This window comes from Diabrotica undecimpunctata, chromosome 8, assembly GCF_040954645.1.
Source record: "Diabrotica undecimpunctata isolate CICGRU chromosome 8, icDiaUnde3, whole genome shotgun sequence".
In the NCBI taxonomy this organism is placed as follows: Eukaryota; Metazoa; Arthropoda; class Insecta; order Coleoptera; family Chrysomelidae; genus Diabrotica; species Diabrotica undecimpunctata.
Window position 1 is genome coordinate 122,334,213 of NC_092810.1, and position 23,426 is coordinate 122,357,638.

At 35.8% G+C, this 23,426-nt stretch overlaps 1 protein-coding gene across 1 annotated transcript; it reads left to right on the forward strand.

Moving 5' to 3' along the window:
* Nucleotides 1–270: 270 nt before the first annotated feature.
* LOC140447938 (ribonucleoside-diphosphate reductase large subunit-like) lies at nucleotides 271–21,822 on the forward strand. The gene is made up of 6 exons (XM_072540879.1): nucleotides 271–447; nucleotides 507–595; nucleotides 3,519–3,696; nucleotides 6,049–7,034; nucleotides 15,895–16,315; nucleotides 20,949–21,822. Exons 1-6 carry the CDS (start codon nucleotides 408–410, stop codon nucleotides 21,656–21,658), a joined length of 2,424 nt encoding a protein of 807 aa, XP_072396980.1. The 5' UTR covers nucleotides 271–407; the 3' UTR covers nucleotides 21,659–21,822.
* The last annotated feature ends 1,604 nt before the right edge of the window (nucleotides 21,823–23,426 follow it).

Below are 23,426 nucleotides of genomic sequence, written 5' to 3' on the forward strand. Positions count from 1 at the left end.
TTGTAAACGTGTTTTAAAACTCAATGTATAGAGCGGTACGACTAGTTTTAGAATATAAAACCATATTCGGATATATAGTATAAACTTGAAATAAAACCCATTTTATTCTAAGAATATAAATGATAAAAAAGAAGCAAATAATAAATAGAGCTATCTTAGGGCAAATCCTATCTTAAACTATACAAGAGTAGAAGTAGTGGCTGTAAATATCCATTGGTGACTGTACGGCCGTAAAGACAAAATAGAAGAATGATATTTTGACCATAGTCAGGTTAGCTAACAATTAATGATATTGGCGGGAATTAAAAGCTTTCTAGAATTTTTATTGCCGATTTAATGATAGTTTAATTTCAAATTTAGATATAAAAAACGTTGAAAAGCATCTTTAGAAATCTCAATTCTTAAAAATGGTTAAACCGTTGAATAAATTTTATGTTTTAAAAAGAGGTAATGTATATTCTACTTAATTATGTTAAATTAAATTAAATTTATATTTTAATTTACAGGTGGCCGAAGAGAAGAGGTTCATATTGATAAAATTACATCTCGTATTCAGAAATTATGTTATGGCTTGAACACCGATTACGTCGATCCAGTAAGTATTGCCAGAAATAACACATTTCATGCAATAGGTTTGTTTCTATTTTAGATGACTATTTTTTTTTCTTTTTTGTCCTAAATTACTCTTTTATAGCTCACTGCAGTGTCCTAAGCTTATTTCTTATTAATATACTTTGTGGTAGCAATAAAATAAAGCATCTTTTTACACTATATTAAATTACATTTTGAATAAATATTGAAACAAAAGACAGCTAGAAACAAATTAACTGTCGGGTAATAAGAATACCAAACATTTTGAATTATTTCATCATAATCAACATTTCCATTAAAATATGTGTCGTGAGTGCCAAGTTAATAAAATGAAGGAAATTTTTCTTTACCTTTTTATTTTTATTGTAATATTTTTTAAAAGAAATCTTATATCTATCTTCCATAATTTTCACTTTTATTTTCATATTCCAATATTTCGATATTTTTGAGATCATTCCAAGTAAACAGTATTCCGGTTAAAAGTATTGGTTTTACTGTTGTTTTTTTTTATCCTTAACAGAGTTTTACTGTCGTTATATGAGGTGTGTCCAAAAAATACCCGGAATTTTTGTTAAAAAAAAAATATTTATTTGTCTACATTAATGTTGTCTCGCCACAATTTTGGAACAAATTTTGCTGACACACGTTTCATACCCAAAAAGTTCAAAAAAATGTCATGGCATGAGCCAATTGAAGAGCCAATGTCAGTGACTTCTCTGATGTGATTTGGCGGTCGTTTATAACCATTTCTGTCACTTTTTTTATATTCTTATCAGTTCTTGAGGTGTTATGGCATAGGGGGCGTTCATCATCTTCAACATCTTCATGGCCATCATGGAAACTCTTATACCACTCCTACACACTTATTTTTTTCATAGCATGTTTATCATAGGTGTTTGTTAACATTTCACACACTTTGTTACACATTTAATTTTTTATCAAAATTTAATACAAATTATTTGATCTATTTTTTTAAATAAATGAAAATCGCTGAAAATCTTAGCAGCTGCAACAGACAAGGTAAACAATGAATTAGCTTCAAATTTTTTTTATACTTTAGGGTATAAAAAAATATATACCAACAATAAAAAATATTATACCAACATATAAAAATTTTTTGACAATTAGACTCTTGAAAACTGTGAAATTTAAAAATTCCAGGTATTTTTTAAACATACCTCATATATAAAGTTTGGTATTTTGAAAATAGAGAAGTATAGACACTCAATCTACCTCACAAAAATAAGTATGTTTTACTAATAAATGAAAACATTCTTCATAATCTTAAAGAAATCACTAATTGCTTACCTACCTTTGGGAAACTTGTTACTATGGGCACCAGTAGAGGGATACAAGGGGGTGTAATTGAATCCCCCTATCCTGAAAGAAAGTACACAGCTATAAACGTATATTTCTATATTTTATATTGGCTAATAGTATGTGTAGATGCAAATGCACCCCTCTGAAAATAATTCTGGCCGCACCCATGTTTGTTAATATCAGATGCGATAAGATTATGGTCATTTTATGACTGAGAATGAGTGGCCAAATGTGAAAAGGTGTGAATTCTGCAATTCCCCAGATGATGAATTATTTTTATCAGAGGCAGAGCCACAAATTTTCAATATTCGAGTTCTTCCTCTTATAGAATCACAAATTCATGAATGTAATGGATCTAAAATACCCAAGGCATGAACTTACTGCAAAGCATTGTATAGTGGGCATGAAGTTACTGTAAAGCATTGTAAGGTTGACTAGAGCAAAGGCCTGTGTTGTTCACACAGATCAAGTTAAGCTGAAGACTCTTTCCAAATTATTATAAATATAGTTATTATATAAAATCAAGTAGAAATCAGTGGATCTACCTTTTAAAAATCAAAATTACTATGGATTTTTTAGGTTTTTAAAAGTCAAGTTATTTTTAATATTGTTCTGAAGCTATTTTCTTGTGGCATTTTAAATTAATTAATATTTAAATGGGAATAAGCCACAATTAAAGGTTAAAATACATTTATTGACGTTTCAATTTCCACTTCGGAAATCGTTCTCAAAATACAAACATTAGTAAATTGTAAATAAATCAATTTACTAATGTTTGTATTTTGAGAACGATTTCCGAAGTGGAAATTGAAACGTCAATAAATGTATTTTAACCTTTAATTGTGGCTTATTCCCATTTAAATATTAATCAAGTTATTTTAAAAGATATTTTTTTTGCTTATCAACAAATCTTGTGGTTTAGGTATCTACAAAACTAAACTGACTGATTTGAAATTTCAACATAATTGGTTACTTCTTCTCTGATCCTAGATTAAAAAATTGCCTCAAAAAGCTTTTGATGTAAGACCAAAAATAACATGAATTGTCAGACACATCCTCAAAGACCTAATTCCAGTTGATTCTAAGTAATTATTCATTGTGAAATAGCTTTCATATATCTATCATACATCTATCATATATAATTTGCTATGATGGCTGCTCCAGTAAAAGATCAAAAGATATAGCTGTCTGACCTAAGTTGTCAAAAAGAAGGATAAATAGTGAGGATTTTGAAACAAATAAAAACTAAGTCATGCTGTACACCATGACTATTTAATATGTGACTATATTTCTCACATATTCCTTGTGAGATTGTTTATTCTTAACTTTTCATCTGTAAATGTCACTGGCATTAAGGGGATGTAGGATAGACATGCTATCATTCCATTATCTGATGGTCTTCCTTGAGAATTTGCAATATTTGTAGTTGTATGCCCTTGGATCTCAGTTGGGCTAAATCAGTATTTAATTTTCTGTGTGGAAGAGTCCTTCATTTGCCTTTTTGTTTATCGTATCTATTGAAACCATAAATTAAAAAATAAAAACTTTCATCTTTTTAAATGTTAAAAAACCTAAATATAAATATTATGTTTTTCAAAAATTATTAGGTTAGCATTACCCTGAAAGTGGTTAATGGCCTATACCCAGGAGTTACTACTGCAGAATTGGATGCACTGGCTGCAGAAACTGCTGCTACCCTCAGTGAAGATCATCCGGATTATGCTACTCTTGCAGCTCGAATTGCTATATCTAATCTTCAGAAAGAAACGAAAAAATTATTTAGTGGTAAGTCATTTTGCAAATAAGATAAATTTTTGGGCGAAGCCATATTTATGTTAAATGGTCTTGTTCATCGCTGCAGCTACAGATACTGGAATGATAATACACTTTATTTGGTACTATTATGGAAAAATTATAAATTCTTCCAATTATTATATATGCACATATTTTAAGAAGTTTCGATACAAGCTTCCTTTACTTGACTTTCTCACTCTGTAGAAGTTCTGAATAAATTGAAACAGGTTTCTACATTTTTTATTTTTGGTAGAAATAGGCATTCCTTAGAGTTAGATAATTGATTAGTGATAGGTCTCCAAAGTAAGCTTGGAATAAAACGGAATGTAGATTATCAGCATAATTATTTTATTTCACCCACATTTTTAAATATATATATATATATATATATATATATATATATATATATATATTGTGATTGTATATGTATATTCATTATGTAATTAAATTGATATAAGCTTGAATGCTCGAATAAATGAACTTTGATAAAATAAAGGCAGATATCCAGCACAGTTTTATTAATTATTCTTGCCCAAGTACTTTCGCTTACTAGAGCATTCTCAGGGGCATTTCGTCAATTTCGGGCTATCCAACAATCCCAGAATGTCATAAACATAAAATTAAACATATAATTGAACATAACACTACACTAAACAAGGACAAACAGTTTAAAATTATTTAAAAAAGTTGAAGCTACATTTTGGTCGGCAACAATAAGTTTTATTATTCTTTTATTATTTTTATTTCTATTACCGTTTTATTATTTTTATTCAGTTTAATATCCCTTTTACCTATCCCAATCTCCCTTTGGGATATTAAGAGCATGGTCAGTAACCTTTCAGTAACTATTTATTTAGTTACAAAGAAGTCTGTCGACAGTAAAGATCATTTACATTAGTAAAGATCGGAATGATCTGAGACCCAAATTATTGAATTAGCTCTGTGATTTAGTTAAAAAGACATTTATGTGTTCATGGTAGTTACTAGTGTGAACTGAATGACATAATTAATAAATCACTCCAAAAAACCGATGAAAATATTGAAAAAGTGAATAAAATGGTTATGAAGAATCATTAAGTCACTATTAAGGAAGTTCGGGTCATATTAGTGTGGACTTATGCCATGTAATTTTGTCAGATGTTTTGGGCATAAAACATATGGCAGTAAAGTTTGTTCTGAAACTGCAAAAATTTTATCAAATAACTGTCTAAAATGTAGACCAACCGGATACCTGTCTAAGAAAATCATGGATTTCATATAAAATTTGAATATTTTTTGCGTAAAAAGGGAGTAAATAACTATAAGTAAAAAATATTCATTTCAATCATTTTGTTATTTTTGCGGTACACTCATCGCAGACTGGCTTTTGGCATTTACCACATTACTTTCTGCTGTTTTTTGTTTGCAAATAGGTAACTTGTGACAAATGTAACAGGATCATACAAATTTTCTGCCAGTGTTGTCTCATGGTTGATTATCAGTAGTTGATTGAACTGCAATTCACTTAGAATAAGTTTCAATCGCTAGTTTTGGAATCTACTAACTCTGGGGATGTGCGGGAAAGTCAAACACAGCCTTAATTCAAAGATGCCAATCAAAAATACTCCGAACGATAGCTGATGCACCTTGGTATGTGTCAAACTCATGAAGACCTAAGAATCCCGTTAGTACAGGATGTAATCACTAAATACAGCACAAAGCACCATAAAGCACTATAATCACATAGTAACCCCTCTGCCAGAACACTAAGCCAATAGGAGACTCGAAAGGAACTGGCCAGCTGACCTGAAAAACAGTTAAAGTGGTCTTGTCACTGGAGAAGACCTCACCACGCCAATAGGAGCCCCTTGCTCCGCAGCCAGCAAATTAGCTTATAGAACTTTATTTGCGTTGTGATTGCTAAAGATTGTGTCATAATAAAAAAATCGCTAGTTTTGTCGAATGGTGTCATATGATCTGCTGATTTAAAGCTTGCACTTCAATAAATGGCATAGCCAATTCTCCTGCAAGTCTTCCGAATTGATTAATTTTCCAACTGAGAATGGTTTGATTTTTAAACGAAAACTAAAACCCGATGATTCTATCAATTGAAAAACCGTAATAATAACATTTGATGATAAAATAGCTTCTCAGTAGATAATACCGTTTTTACTTGTGGCTGTTAATTATAAGGCAAGACTCAGCGGAATTGATAAGAATCCTTCTATTGTATTTGCTTCTTCTTAATGTCTAAATCGACTTTATACCCATGCCATGGTATTTCTTCCAAAAAATGTGTTCATTATTCTACTAATATAATCACTAACTTCAGAAACTTTTATTAAATTTTACTATTTTTTACAGATGTAATCGATGATCTTTACAATGTATTTGATGAAAAATTAGGAGAAAAATCACCAATAATCTCAGAAGAACTTCACAAAATAATAACGCAAAATTCAGAACGTCTAAATTCATGTATGATATATGATAGAGATTTTTCCTATGACTATTTTGCTTTCAAAGAATTGGAAAAATCATATCTATTGAGAATAAACGGCAAAGTTGTGGAGAGACCACAACATATGTTAATGAGGGTAGCTGTTGGTATTCATAAGGAAAATATCGACGATGCGATCAAAACTTATAATCTATTGTCCGAAAGATTTTATATCCACTCTACAAATACTCTACTGTTGGCTTCTACACTCAAACCACAATTATGCTCTAGCATTGTCATGATGATGCCAGATGATAGTATTGAAGGCATTTTTAACTGTGTTAGACTTTGTGGATTAGTTTCTAAATATACCGGCACTGTAGGTCTAAACATTCAGAATATAAGAGCTAAAGGCACTTACATAGCCGGTACTAATGGTGTATCGAATGGTTTAGTTCCTATGTTACGAGTTTTTAATAATATGGCGTGCTATGTAGATCAACTTAGCACCAACAAACCTTCTGAAATAGCTGTTTATATTGAACCTTGGCATGCTGATATTCTCGAATTTTTAAACTTAAGTAAACCCGGCGGCAAAGAAGAAGTAAGAACAAGAGATTTATCCTACGCTTTGTGGGTACCCGATTTGTTTATGAAAAGGGTAGAATCTAATGGAAAATGGTCTCTAATGTGCCCACATCAATCTCCAGGTCTTACTAATTCTTATGGGGATGAATTTGAACGATTATACGAAAAATACGAGAAAGAGGGAAAATACATAAAACAAATACAAGCTCAAGAATTATGGAGAGCAATTATTGTTCTTCAAGCAGAGACAGGTGGTCCCGTTATGATGTACAAGGATGTATGCAATAGAAAAAGTAATCAAAAACACATAGGAACAATTAGGGTATGTACTATTGTAATATTTTATCATTTTTTTAGTATATGACAGCATAACATCATATTTCACGTAGACCAAGCTTTATAACTTATTTTTGAAAATAATCAGGTATTACATGTCATAATTTGCGCTTCCCCGTAACTGTAGCTATTTGAAATACTTAAAGCTCGCCATCATTTCCGGTAAAACCGAAAATCGCTTCAACTTTGTTATTATTAAAAGCTGTTCTATACATCGTCGGATGTGGTGATATTGGAAACTAACTTCTTAGGACATTCGGACGATCGTGAGGGTAGAAATACCCTTCTACCGTTTTCTGAAGACAAACTTAACGTATTTTTAAAGTATATGTTTTATTTTCGCGTCACCCACATTCTAACATATACAAATTATCGAGTTAGTATACATAGAATGCAAATGTTCGATTTATATCTATTATTGGATCAGAGTCTTGAATATAATGTTTTCCTGAGGTTTACATTGTTGTTTTTTGTAGTAAGTGGGTAACAAACAATTATTTCTAACAAGATAATTATTTAAAATTCCTTGTTCCTTATAAAGGAGAGGTACGTGCATACTTCACAATGTAAACCTTCCTTAGGTGAGTTCGTTTATTTCTATCTGTTGTTGTTTCATCCATTTGTGAGCAGCTGTTGTTGAAATCGCTTTCTGACCAACCGTAACTGAAACAGTTGTCTTTAGTCAAATCGGCTTTTATGTCGCCAACTACTATTATTAGATTGTGAACGTATAGCTGCCAGCTATAATAAGGGGCTTGGTGACAATTTATGGAGCCTTTTGGCCGTCATAAAATTGTTTCTTTCAGCTTCAGTGTTTGCCCTAGAAATTTTAGCGGTTAACGAAGGCAGGTTTAGCAGGTATCCATTTGTGGGGTCTTAAATCCTATATTAAATTTAGTGTTGAAAACTATAACGAAAGTAGTTCTTTTTTATCTTCACATTCTTGATTAACTTTGGAGCATTTTGAATTTAATATAAATTAAGAGTTGGTACCGATCCAGGAAACAAGCTGCAAATTGGAGCAGCAAAATATGTAAAAGAGCAACATAATTTACAATTGATTAATAAATACTTTAACATAAAGTATTGAACATACTCTTGGCTGAGTAAGCTTCTGTTTCCAAAACAAATTTCTCAATAAATATTTCTACTTACACATTTTTATCTTTTGGCATTCTAAAAAGTGATTTGTGTTCCTTTTGCTGTTTATAATTGTTACAGCCATACATAGCACACACCGAACCCATTTTATATAACAATTTGGGTAAAAGTACAAACACAATTTAGCAAGATTAGCTAGTAATAAAAAAATTAGCAGAAGCAAATATGTATGTTTATGTTGACAAAACGTAGTTATTAACTCAACTTGCCGTGGCGCTAGAAGCAACGTGCTGCTAGTTTTGTGTCGGAGTTGGATGTATTACAGTCTATAGTATTTGATATAAATACAGTAATTTTTTAATCAAAATGTTATGAATTTATTTTATTTTGTTATTATTTATAAGGTTGGGTAAAAGTATGTCTGTGCCTTAATAGCACATTATGTGTATCTTATGCGTTCTAATATATCCTAAAATATGTGATTGGTTTTTTACTCATAACTGGGTTAGCTTGCAAGCTATGAAGTACTTAAAAAACCATTTTTTAGGTTTTTTTAAGGCGATAAGATCATTTGAATTATTATTTTTTTAAACCCTTATTTCTGAAAGGGTTGTAGTTGAAATGGCTTGAACGAGTAACTAATCACTAGTGTATGCAAACTTTGAACAGCCATATCTTAATCAATTTTTATCTTACAAAAACAAAAAAACATGCTCAGAAAAGCAAAACCTATATTTTTTTACTCTTGAAAATTTTGCTTATCGCTAATACTTTTCAAGTTATTTTGAAAAAAAAGCATTTTTTCAAAATTTAAAAAATTTTTGTTTTACTTTAAAACCAATTTTTTAAAAAAATAAGCACTTTGAACTGGTCAAACTTATAGTCCATCTAATTTACAAACCGTTGCACGTCATCGGCGTCATAGCCCGTGACGTCACATGATACCAACACCAAATATTTAGGCGGTAGGTGTGTTCTTTTTTAGAATCACTTTGCCGAGTACACTGGCATTACAGCCACTAGACATATTTTATTATATATGCGTACAAATAATATTTAAAGATTTCTATTAATGTTAAATTAAAGAAATACACAATAATATTGTTGTGAATTTATTAATTGTTAAGTCTTTAATTTATAATGTCTTGTTCTTATCTTAATTCATTAAAAAGCACAATGACTGATATTTATTTATTTTCACTAAACATACATAATTTATTAAAAAGCGAACGTAACATTTTATCGCGAGCGCGTCGTCCGAATTAACTGTCCCTTCCAAATAAAGTTCCGTTATTATATACCAGTGCCGTTATCTCGAAAAATCCAAAACCTTCGATGGCGAAACGGTAAAGGCAAACTGGATTTCCCTCGCACTGGTTCTGGAAGGTCGCTCAGGTAAATCGAGGCCTCTCGTAATCTCTACAACATATTAGAATAAAAACATGTTTTAAAGGTTAAAAACTATGACTCATATTTTTACGTAACATTGCCCCCCTCTCAAAAGATGGTTCCTCCTGGAACCTTGTTGGGACTAGAACTGGAACGGTATGCTGGTATCGGCAACTGGACCCTCTTTTACAACTTCCAGTTGTATAAAAATGACAAGGGACGGTTTTCTCTCCGCACCAGTAACTATGCGGATTGCAACAGACTAACACCTGGACTTCGGTGTCTTTAAAGATCTCCTCCACCATATTTCGGATAACTCTCCAATCTAATTGGCGGCACTCCAACTTTGGCATGGCTAACTTTTGCACGTCGGACTCTAGTACGTGCCCTCTCAATTGAAGTAAGGCTTCCCATACATCTCGGTAGGTAGGTTGGTCACGGGCAGTGTCTTTTGTTACCAGGTAGAAAAGGTAACGTGATGCATCTTGGAGTTTCAAGGTTTTACCGGGAGCTGGCACTTGGCATTGAAGTTCTGCAACTCGACCAAACTTCCTTCGAAAGACGGATGCCAACCCTGGTGCGTCTTTGATACTGGCCGGGATGGTAAGGGCCAGCGAGTAGTCATCGGGGAGCGCGAGTAGATCTTGCTTTTCTTCAGTGGTAACACCATGTCTCGCTTTACCGGTACCTCCATAGGCACCCATGAATTCCTCAAACGTGAGGTCAGACACATCTTGGACTTGGTTTACTTCCACTTCTTCATCTACGTCGTGGTCACCTTCGAAAGATGCCAACCGGTTATGGTGTACTATCATCGGTTTTCCCCTCGGAATCTTGCTTATTCGGTAGATGACATCGTTGATCTTCTCCATGATGAGGTATGGACCTTCCCAAAACTGCTGCAATTTGGGAGAACAACCTTTTCGCTTCTTGGGATTATACAGCCATACTTTGTCGTTCTTCTTAAAGCAACCCTTTTCGGCTTGTGTATCGTACCGTTTCTTCATTCGGTCGCTAGCGATCTGAAGGTGGGAACGGACCAACTCATGTACATCGTCCATTCTTCTTCGTAATTCGATCACATAATCTTCACCTGCTACATCTTCTCCAGGTCGACACCCAAATTCTAGATCACAAGGTAGTCGCATTTCGCGTCCGAATAGGACTCTGGCTGGTGTCTGGCCCGTTGATTCGTTAACAGCAGATCTGTAGGCCATTGTGAAGAACGGAAGGTATTGGTCCCAGTCTCGCTGATGATCGGACACCATCTTTGTCAAATACTTGCCAACTGTCCTATTCATTCGTTCTACCATACCATCCGATTGCGGATGATACGCGGTAGTTCTTGTTTTCTTCATGCCTAGTCTATCACATATTCCTTGGAATAGATCACTTTCGAAGTTCCTGCCTTGGTCACTATGGATCTCCAAAGGCACTCCAAATCGGCTGATATATTCTTGGATCAACTTATCTGCAACGGTGGCGGCCTTCTGGTCTGGAAGTGCGTAAATCTCGACCCACTTAGTGAAGTAATCCATTACTACCAACATGTACTTGCCCCCATTTTCACTTTCTGGAAATGGCCCTGCAATGTCCAAAGCTATTCTTTCAAACGGGCTTCCAACATTATATTGTCTCATAGGAGCTCTCCTTTTCCGGTGAGGCCCGTTACTCGTAGCACAAATAGTACATTTCTTACACCAGTCTTTTACGTCGTCGGAACTGTTCATCCAATAAAACCGTTCCCGAATTCGCTGAAGGGTTTTCCTTACACCAAAATGCCCTCCCGATGGACTGTCGTGTAACTGACGAAGTACTTCGGCTATTCTGCTCTTTGGGATCACCAACTGTCTTCTCTTCTCTGAACCGTCATCATTTTCCAGGACTCGTTTGAGCAAGCCATCTTCGATGATAAATGAGTCCCACTGGGCCCAATACGTCTTAACTACTGAGCATAGGTTTGATATTTCCTGCCAAGGTGGTCGACGGTTTTCCTCTTTCCATTTTCGGATTTTCTGTATAACTGGATCTCTCTCTTGTTCTTCCCTTATCTTAGTAGGCGTCCAGTCGTCGTTGACAATCGTCGTTCTTAGCACTGCTGCTTCCTTGGATTCCGTTTTGTTGCAGTGGGAACACTCTGCTGGGCATGGCCTTCTGGAAAGAGAATCAGCGTTTCTGTGGCTAACTCCGGCCCGGTGCTCAATCTTAAAATCGTATTCTTGGAGTCGTTCGATCCACCTGGCTATCTGACCCTCTGGATTCTTAAACTGCATCAACCACTTAAGGGCGGCATGGTCGGTTCGGATTAGAAACTTTCTGCCATAGAGGTATTGGTAGAAGTGCTCTACTGATTTAACTACTGCTAGAAGTTCTCTTCTCGTGACGCAATAATTCCGCTCAGGTTTTGAAAGGACTTTACTAAAATATCCGAGGACTCGTTCCTGTCCTCCTTGAATCTGAGACAGCACTCCTCCAATTCCCACGTTACTTGCATCCGTATCTAAGATGAACTCTCCTTCTGGCAGTGGATACCCCAAAATTGGTGCGGTTATTAAATGCTTTTTCAACGTTTCAAAGGCATTTTGGCAGTCTATATCCCAGCGGTATTCTCTTGCTTCCTCTGTAAGTCGCGTTAATGGCTTAGCGATATCTGCAAACTTCTTAATAAACCTCCGGTAGTAAGTACATAGTCCAAGAAAACTTCTCACTTGATGTTTGTCAGTTGGTTTTGGCCATTCCTTAATGGAATCGATTTTTCCCTTATCCACGGCCACTCCTTCTTTACTGACTATATGACCCAGATAATTGACTTTACCTTGAAATAGCTGGCACTTCTTGGGGTTTAGCATCAATTGGGCAGCTTTAAGTCGATTAAAAACGTTTTCTAAATTCCTCAAATGATCTTCGAATGTCTCCCCCAAGACGATTATGTCATCTAAATAAACCAGGCATGTTTTCCAAGATAACCCTCTCAACACATTTTCCATAAGCCTCTCAAATGTCGCAGGAGCATTACAAAGTCCAAATGGCATAACGTTGAATTGCCACAATCCAGATCCTGTGGTGAAGGCTGTCTTTTCTTTATCGACTGGGTCCATTTCTACCTGCCAGTATCCAGACTTCAAATCTAAAGTAGAAAACAATTTACTTCCAGCCAATGTGTCCAATGTGTCATCGATCCGAGGCAGAGGATAACTATCTTTCTTGGTAACGTTGTTCAGCAAACGGTAATCCACACAGAACCTCGTCGTTCCGTCTTTCTTCTTAACCAGGACCACCGGAGAGACCCATGGACTCGTAGAAGGTTCTATCACCCCGTCTTTCTTCATTTCCTGAACAATCGTTTCAGCTTCCTCTCTCTTCGCCTGTGGTAATCGTCGAGCTGTTTGACGAATTGGCTTAGCATTACCAGTATCAATTTTATGCTTAACAACGGTAGTTCTTCCCGTCTTTCCTCCTTTCGGTACGAAAATATCACGATACTGCCGAAGAAATTCCCTTAATTTCCTTTTCTCCATCTGATTTAGAGACTGTCCTGCAACTGCAACCATTTGGTCGAATTTGTCGTTGGAATTATCAGATGTTGTCGCCTGACGAATTATGGATGTCACAGGTACACAAGTTCCTACTTTTGTCTCTTTCTTTATGGTCACTGGGTAGTCGTTGACATTGATAAGTCTCACAGGAATTTCTTTAGCCGAAGTCACCAATTCCTTTCCAATTATGATTCCACGGCCAACCTCATCGTCGTGGTTCCAAGGCTCCATCATAACAGGTCTCCCTTCGTCTACAATTCCCTGTAGTCGCGCTACTATGATCGTTTCGCTTCTCGCAGGCACGACTGTATCTTCTGTAATGGCTGCTTGCACAGTGTTGTCATTATGTGGATGGAGAAATACCTCCTCGTTGCCAACTTTGATTACCTTATTCTTAAAATCCAATTGGAATCCATGCATATTCATTACGTCCATTCCTAATATAACATCCTCTTCGATGTCAGCAACTATAACAGTATGGACGAACTTTTCTGCTCCAATTCCCAATTGTACCTGGATTTCTCCATGAATGTTGGCATTTTCACCTGTAGCGGTCCGAAGTCGCAACCTCGTTGGTAACAGTTTCTTTCGGCTGTTTATAACTGTCGGGCGTATGATGGTTCTGGTCGCTCCGGTATCCACCAACAACGTATGCTTTTTACCATTTATGTCTCCATCTACATATACACTATCTTCACGACATTTCAAAGAAGCTATTAGTATAAGAGGGTCTTTGGAAGAGTTCCGGGTCGAAGCTGCCCCCCTAAGGTTGACTCGTTCTGGTTTTCCTGATGGTGAGTTTCTTGATTTTATGGTCTTCTTTTTCTTGCATGTCATGCTTTTCATCAAATTAAAGAGCTGGTCAAGTTTATCTTCGTCTCCTTCCTCTTTTACAGTCCTAACTTTACTGTACCCGCCAGAGGCCTGCGTAGCTGACTCGTATTCGAGGGCGGCGGATAGGACATCAACCAGCGTCTTGTGACGAGCTAATCGCAGTGTTCTCTGCATTTCATGATCACGAAGACCATCAATAAACGTTTGAACGGCCAATTTTTCCATCATGTCTTCGGGAGCTGTTGGATAAGCATATCGTACTAATCTGGCAATATCTACCTCATATTCTTGAAGAGCCTCATCTTTCTTCTGTCTACGATTTTTAAGCTGTGACTGATATACATGCTCCAAATGTTCGTGGCCATATCGCATATTTAACCTCTTCTTCAGTTGTTCGAAATCATCGGTCTCCTCTACGGCTATGGTCTGAAGCACATCTAAGGCATCTCCTCGAAGGGCGATAGTCAGGTTTACAGCCTTTTCTTTTTCAGACCATCCATTTGCTCTTGCGGCTGATTCGAACTGTTTCATGTAGTTGTTCCATGATGATTTTCCGTCGAAAGTTGGGACTTTAACATGAATAGAACCTCCACTTCCTTCAAATTTCGGCCGTGTCTCCAACTTAAATTTCGTCTCGTCTTCTTTTATCTCCACTGTAATCGGATTGTTACCTCTCTCTGCTGTCCCTGTTTCCTCCATCTTCTTTTCCATCTCTTTCCATATCTTTTCTTCGAAGGCTAACATATCGGCAGCAACTTGGTTTTTTAATGAAGATATTCTATCGTCCAGGGCAGACATCTCAGAAGTGACTTTAGAGATTTCCGAAGAGATGTTAGCAGAGACTTTGCTTTCCAGCGAAGAAATCTCGTTAGAAACTTTGTCTTCCAACGAAGCGATGTCGCCGGAAACTTTGGCTACATCACCAGAAACCTTGGCTACATCAGAAGAAACCTTCGAAATCGACGAGAGGACAGCATCTTCAAATATATAAGTGTCTGGATCTAGTCCTTCTTCTAGCAAAGCGTTCTTTAGTCGTTGGACTAACTCAGCCTTTTTTCCGGTAGAAGCTAATTCTCTGTCTTCGAGATGTCTTCTTAAATTAGTCACTGTCAGCTCATAAATCGTAGCCATTTTCACAATTTATTTTATATTCACTTGTATTATTATTATAAGTCTAATTTATGTTCGATCTCACTCTGACACCATTTGTTGTGAATTTATTAATTGTTAAGTCTTTAATTTATAATGTCTTGTTCTTATCTTAATTCATTAAAAAGCACAATGACTGATATTTATTTATTTTCACTAAACATACATAATTTATTAAAAAGCGAACGTAACATTTTATCGCGAGCGCGTCGTCCGAATTAACTGTCCCTTCCAAATAAAGTTCCGTTATTATATACCAGTGCCGTTATCTCGAAAAATCCAAAACCTTCGATGGCGAAACGGTAAAGGCAAACTGGATTTCCCTCGCACTGGTTCTGGAAGGTCGCTCAGGTAAATCGAGGCCTCTCGTAATCTCTACAACATATTAGAATAAAAACATGTTTTAAAGGTTAAAAACTATGACTCATATTTTTACGTAACAATATGTTTCATTTAATTTTTGACAGTTGCGGTGTTGACACTTTAGTTTTGTTTTTATTATTTACTATTAATTATTTTTTAACTCTTGTTTTGTTTCTATTTATTTACATTAAATATTAATTTATTTTGTTGTATACTGTTGTTGTACACTTTTGCAATAATTATGTGACCTATTTGATTTAAAATAGATTCAGGAATTTTTTATACTTTGGCAACTATGTCAACTTCGATCTCTGACGTAGATAATGACGTGCAACGGTTTGTAAATTAGATGGACTGTACATGTCATATTAACAATACATAAATAAAGTAAATTGTATCTTCAACATATTTTCCTCAAAACTATGTAAATGATTATTTAAAATTTATTATAATTAAAATAATTTTTCTATCTAGGGCGGAAGTTACAGCGGTGAAGTAGTGGCATATACATCAGATGAAGAAATAGTAGCGTGTCCCCAAGCTTCTATAGCTGTAAATATGTTTGTCAGTCCTGACAGAAAGAGTTTTGACTTCCAAAAGCTTAAAGAGGTTACCAAAGTTGTAACCAAGAATCTAGATAAAATCATTGACGTTAGCTTTTATCCCGTGCCTGAAGAACAGAAGTCGAACTTAAACCATAGAGCCATTGGCATAGGTGTTCAAGGTTTGGCTGATACTTTCATATTAATGCGCATGCCCTGTGAGAGTGAAGAGGCGCGTAAATTAAATAAACAGATATTCGAAACTTTATATTATGGAGCTCTGGAAGCAAGTTCTGATTTGGCAGAGTTAAATGGATCTTACCCAATGTATAAGGGCAGTCCTGTCAGCAAAGGTATGTGTGTAATATCTATATCTCATCAAAATAAAAAAAAGTAAAAACAAGAAGTACTTTGTTGACTCGTTTGGAAAAAACAATATTAAGTTCAGATGGGTTAGAGTCAATAAAAGGGGCTGTTAAAAGACTATTTTTTATTGCTCGAGCTTTCAAATGTGTTTACATTCCTTTTCAGAAGCTACAAGAGCTCCTACAGCCTGAGCTGCTTCCTGCACTTCATACTTCATATCTTCCTATCTAAGCATTCATCTTCTATTAACTCTCTTTAACTCATTGCTTTATTATGAATGTTTTGTTTCTATGTCTTTGGTCTTCCTTCTTTCTTTTTACTTCTTGGCATATATTCTAAGACTTTCTTCGTTCCTCCTTGTTCCCCAATCCGCATAACATGTCCGTACCAAATTAACTGACGCTATATTCCGAGACTCTCTCAGAGAGAGAGAAATTTCCTTCCGAGAGAAGGAATTTCTAGGAAGGAGAGAAGGAATTTATTTATTGTTTGTTTGTTTATTTATTTATTATTTCCATCCATTATTTATTGTTTGTTTGTTGCTTTGATATTGAGCCTATTGTCTAATCTGTGCTATTGTGTCGTATTTTTCATTTATTATTTATTTAGTTTATTTTATTCTTAGTTTAGTGTTTTATAGTCTTCTTAGTCATAGTTTCCTTATTTTTTATTTAAATTTAGTAAAATAAAATATAAACACTAAATTTGATATACCCCGTCTACTATCTCTTCGTAAAAGTCACCTGCGAGCCCAAAGGCGTCTGATCTTTTTCTTCTTGCCATTAGCATTAGCTGGACGCAGTTGTTACCGGCATATTATTATTAAAAGTCGGGAAGCCAAAGCAAGCAAAGATTTATTTTCCATTATAGTAGTTTGCCCGTAGACAGGGAAGCTGGATTTAGAACGTCGTGAGACAGGTTAGTGTTACTCTACTGGTGACTCGACGTTGCTATAGTAATCCTGCTCAGTACGAGAGGAACCGCAGTTTCGGACATTTGGTTGACGCACTTACTCGAGCGGGTAATGGTGCGAAGCTACCATCCGTGGAATTATGCCTGAACTCCTCTTAAGGCCATATCCTTTCTGTCAAAGATCAAAGGTGGCAACGATATCTCTTGGATTTCTCACGAAAGGCTCAAAACAATGTGACTTACCAGTAGACCAAATCTTTAGACGGACGAACATGGGTATTATAATCTTTTCGATGTTGGAACTTAAAATTGTCTGTAGACGACTTCCGTACCTGGCAGGATGTTCCATCTGGTAGAGCAGTATCCACGCTACGATCTATTGAGCCTCAGCTTGGGGATTCGTATTGCCGGTTAGACGAGACCACTGATATTATAAAACAAAGTTTTGTAAAGTGTTTTTGCTCTATATTTATTATTCATTTGCCAGCATTCTGCTCTGTATGTCAGTATCCATTCAACAATAGGTTGGTATCCCTGATTTTGTTCTTAATGTAATTCTCGGTGATCATAGAATAGAGTTAAGCATTTATCACCTTTCCTGTGTCACTCTATTCTGAATATCCTTATTTGTGTTTCTTTTTTTTTGATAATATGGTTCCTAAGTATTTGTATTTATGACGTTCTTTTATTGTTCTCTGTGGTAGTTGAAGATCTCTCCTCCCACATTTAAATATTCATTTTTGTCTATATTCACCTTCAGTCTTCAGTCATTCATTGCTCCTCCAGTTTTCTATACACATATTTGGCATTATCTTTGTCAGTCGCAATGATTACTTGATCGTTCGCAAATAAAAGATATAGAGACAGTCATTTCTGACTTCAATTCCCATGTTGTTACATTTACTCATCCAATTATGTAGGAGTTTCTAAATATTCAACTTAAACTTGTATTGGAGAGACCTTGTTTTACACCTTTATTAATTTTAAAAGGGTCATCTATGCCCAATTTTAATAACTGCTTTGGTAATCTTTATATAACTTTACTCTACTAAGGTCACTTTCGTCTAACATTTCAAAAAGTTTATTTAAGAGTACCATATCGTAGGCCTTTTTTAAATCGAGAAATATGAGCTGGAAGTTGTTTGCTCATCTGTCTCAGAATGATCAAAAATGCTACAACCGAAATATGTAATTCCAGCTTTATGAGAACAATAATAGCTATACAGATTTACATTACCGTTTTTTCCACTTCAATACTTATCCGTAATATGTAACATTGGTTGTATCACTGCTGTCCAATACGTCACATTTGGTTTTATCCCCCCCCCCCAGGTTTATAGGTGTGTAGCCCAGTTGATAGTTTTATTAATATGTCTGTTCCAAGTCAGCTTAGAGTCCAAGGTAACCCTTTGAGTCAATCTTTCAAAAATCCTTCCTAAATAACAAGATTGATATAGTTACTATTCTAAAGTTACTATTCAAGAGATGTGGATAACGAGGTTAAGCTGAAGGTAAGGAGGAAAATATTGGGATATGTAGCACTGGAAGCCACATTTGATTTACAACATATATTCTCAATGACAGAAGATACCCACCTACTATTGAATACAGCTCCGAAAAGACATACACAGCTTAAGCATTAAAGTTGAATAGATATCAATTAATCTTGTATTTGACGCCAAAGACAGGGGACTATTCAGATCAGCAGCGTAGAATAGGGAGTATAACCCCTATATCTTCCCATATTGTCTTCTATATAAACTCCAGAAGGAAGGTGGTTCCATGCCGCATCACAGTGAGATCAAGTAACAGCATGCTATCAGATAGATATTTCCGCGTTGTACAATGGAATACCACAGGGATATGTTTTGGCCCCCACTCTATTTAATCTCTATATCAGACCTTCCTAACACTGCTTCAAGAAAATTTGATACGCTGACGATCTAGCTCTAGCTGTCTTGAAGCCAACGAGATAACCCTAACAGATGATTTTTCCACTCTTAGTGAATACTTTAAAAAGCGGAGGCGCATACCAAACCTACATAAGACTGAAGCAAGCTTCTTCCACCAAAATAACAGAAAAGCAAATCACCAACTGAACGTCTCTATTAATAATACTGTGCTCAAACACCAAAAGAATCTTAAATACTTTGAAGTGACTTTAGACAAAACCCTATTTTTCAGAAAACATATTAAAAATACCGTCTCTTAGTTAAGAAGACGCAACAATATCCGACAGCTCTGTGGAGCCACGTGGGAAGTTGCAGCAAACACATAACGAATTTCAACTTTGAGTCTGCTATACTCCGTGGCCGAATACTGTGCACCAGTTTGGCTGAATATCGCACACTCTAACTTTATCGACTTAAAACTACATAGAACAATGAGGATTGTTACTGCCTTAATAAGATCTACTTCTCTGCTCTGGCTTCCTACACTCTGCCATATACCCTCCACCCTCTCTGTGCAGATAGAAAGCACTCATAATGGAATACAATAAAATTATGAATAACCCTGAACTCCCTATCCATAGTGATGTACCCCGACTCGCTAAGTAGATTCAACTTCGATGGTATTGGAATTGTGGAGTGAGAACTCTGCCGATTACCTATGTGACTTGATAGATCCAACAAAAGTGACCAACGGTTTTGATCTTCCTCGCCATATATGGAAAAAGCCTGAATAGAATTCGGGCGGAGTATGGTGTCTGTGCAAAAAGTCGTAAGTGGGGGAAACTCTTATCACCAAACTGCGACTGTGGAACTGCTAGCCACTCCATTCGTCATCTGGTTGACGAATATTAGCTAAGAGCATACCCTGACGATCCAATAAACTTCTTGACGCCAATGCTTAAGTGTCTTGAGTGGATAGCTGCATCTACTTTTAATGTATAATAATAATATGTAATGAAATAACACACACTATGTATTATCTGAGACAATGCCAGATTATTTCCCTTTAGTATCTATCACGATATCATTCCATATTTCCTGGTTACCAAATACAACGTTGGTTATGTCCTTAGGACACCTATGCTGTGCTCTCAAGCAGATAGCTCTTTCATGCTTTATTCCGGACATAACTGTTTTGAAGTGTTTGAGTTATTCATATGTATATTTCATTAGTTTTCTATTAAAAAGAAAGTAAAGTTCGTGTAACCTTCTGGCTAAGGTCTAGTGTTAGGGTTTTTAGGTCGCGCAAGCGCCCCTAACGACTACTTTCGTAGCCGGGACCGACGGCTTTACGTGCCTTCCGAAGCACGGTGGCAGCTCAGTTAAATTGGAAAATGAAAATTTTATTGGTGCCGAGATTCGAACCCGGGCTCTCCAGCTTGTTAAGCCAGTAACATAGCCACTGAGCTACTGCTGTCACTTTTTTATTTTTCTATTATAAGGCTATTTATTTTTGGTGTAGGTTCTTCTGTAGACTACATCAAATTCAGGGCGGCTTCACTCGACTTCTCTGCCTAATAAGCCCATTATAGCAAGTGCAAAGGATTTTTGTATGAATTCAGAGTACTTTATTGGATAGTAATTGTCATCTTCATTATTAATTGCAAAATAGTTTGAGACAAAATACAATCAACACAATAAATCTAGTAGGGCTAAATTAGTTTGGTTAATCGTATTTTCAGTCAAACGGTTTTTTTACTATTTTACATATTGTAGTTTTCTTTTATTTTTAATGAATATTTTTATTATCTTTTAGGTGTTCTTCAATATGATTTGTGGGATGTGAAACCATCCGATTTATGGGATTGGCAAACACTTAAGGAAACAATTGCTAAAACTGGTGTGCGTAATTCCTTATTAGTTTCGCAGATGTCAACACCGATTCTATCCAGGTTGTTTGCAAATAGCGAATCCACCGACCTCTACAGATCATTTCTATACACCAGACGAGTATCGTCTGGAGAGTTTCCTGTAGTCAATCCTTATTTACTGCGAGATTTAACAGAAAAAGATATATGGGATGACAAAGTGAAAGAAGCTATTGTAAGTAACGCGGGATCGATTCAAAACATCCCAGAAATTCCGGATGATTTGAAACTGATATATAAGACCACTTGGGAAGTTTCACAAAAGGTCGTTTTGAACATGGCCATTGATAGAGGAGCGTTCATTGACCAAAGCCAAAGTTTAAATATACATATGATGAATCCAAACTACGGAAGCTTAAGTTCAATGCATTTCTATGGATGGAATAGTGGACTTAAAACTGGACTGAATAAATTAAGAACAAAGTCTGCCCCCAAAGTTTATAGCAAATTGGGCGACAAACAAAAAATTGATGTTCCTGCCAAAGAAGACGATTTAGAAGAAATGAAGAGGAAACAAAGGGAAGAGGAAGAAAAGAATTTAGCTAGTTTGGTATGTTCTCTACAAAATCGTGAGGCTTGTGACATGTGTGGAGCTTGAGTTAATTTATATTTTTAAGTTATATTAGTATTTTTATTTATATAAGCAAGATGATCTTGATTTATACATATCTGATAGCACTATAAGCAAAAGTTTTTCTTTTATTATTTTTAGTTTTTGAAATGTTTGTATTTAGGATATAAGAATATTGCAATGTAAATATATAAATTTTTTATCCCTTATTTATCCTTTTTTTTCCTCGTGTCCCATCCTACATTTGGATTAATTAATACATGATAAACAGATATACACTCGCGATCATAAAATCCGGGTCACCTTGAAAATTTTAAGTTTTTGGAATATTTTTGCCTCTGGTGCAGTGCTTTTTTTAGGCTAACGTATTTTTTATTTGTCATCAATGTTTGTTTTGAAAGAAAAAAAAGGGTTTTTATAGTTTTGATTGAAAAAGCAGGAAACAAACCAAATTGTTGATAAAACAGGCATACGAAAAAAATGGAAAATACAGAACGTGGTAAAATGTCAGTGAAATTTCAATGGATAATATCGTGTATTGCCTCCACTTGCTCTAATGACCTCTTGCAGACGACGGGGCATAATCTCAATTTTTCTCCGGATGTTGTGGTATGTTATTCCACTCTCTCACTAACAGATCCTTAAGCTCCTGTGCTTTGTTAGGAGGAGAGGTTAGGGCTTGAATACGTTTTTTCAAATCGTCCCAGATATGTTCGATGGGATTCAGGTCCGGAGACCTAGCTGGCCAGGGTAACCTCGTAATTCCAACCTCGTCCAAGTATTGCATACTGATCGTGGCAACGTGTGTTCGCGCGTTGTTCTCCATAAAACGACGTTTTCTCCAAGCCTTGCCATGGTATGCATAACATGTTCTTCCAGAATCTCCGTAATGTCCCTTCATGCAGTTAAGGACCCATTTTCGATGAAGGGTAATTCTGTGCGGAAGTCGGAAGATACACCTCCCCAAGCCATGACTGAGCCTCCACCAAATGGCATTCTTGGAGCAATGCAAGCTTGTGAAAATCATTCACCGGTTCTCCTCCAAACTCTTACACGTCCATCAGATCCAGTTAGGCAGAAACAGTTCTTGTGACTTGCCGTTGGGTGTGACCGTCTTTCACAAGCGCAACAATTTTTGCCGTTTCAACAACAGTCAAGGGTAATTTTGGCAAAAAATAAACAATAAACACTAATCATGGCACTAATAAACACTAATGGTGGAAATAATAAACGTTTGTTCGTTGCGTTTGAACAGAAAGTCGAAGCACAAATGAGACATTTAAAACAAGCGGCAGTTACAGATACCGTTCATTTTGGGAAGTGTGCACTTTTCCGCGAAATCGGCACTATTGAAATTCTTTGTTGTAAAGGAAACCGCTAAGCCGACAACAATTCTCAGAAACATGCATTAGTTTGTATTTGTGTTATTATTATTTACGATAAAGCTTGTTAAAAATGAAATATCGGTGATTTTCAAGGTGACCCGGATTTTATGATCGCGAGTGTATATCTAAAATGTTAAAATTTTAAACTAACACTCGAAAACAAAGGAAGAGTACAGAAAAGCACTAGAAATAGAACACTATAACTGAAAAACTACATAAACTGATTATTTCAGGATAAGAAACGGTCGAAATAAAGTCATCATCATAAGTGATTCGACAATCTTTTGTGGATCTTGGCCTGTTCACAAAGAAGTCAGCGCTCCTGTCTATTCCTGGCCACTTCCCTGAATCTTCTGACCCTTAGAATATGTAGGTCTTCTTCCACATTATAAATCCATCTCCTTCGTGGT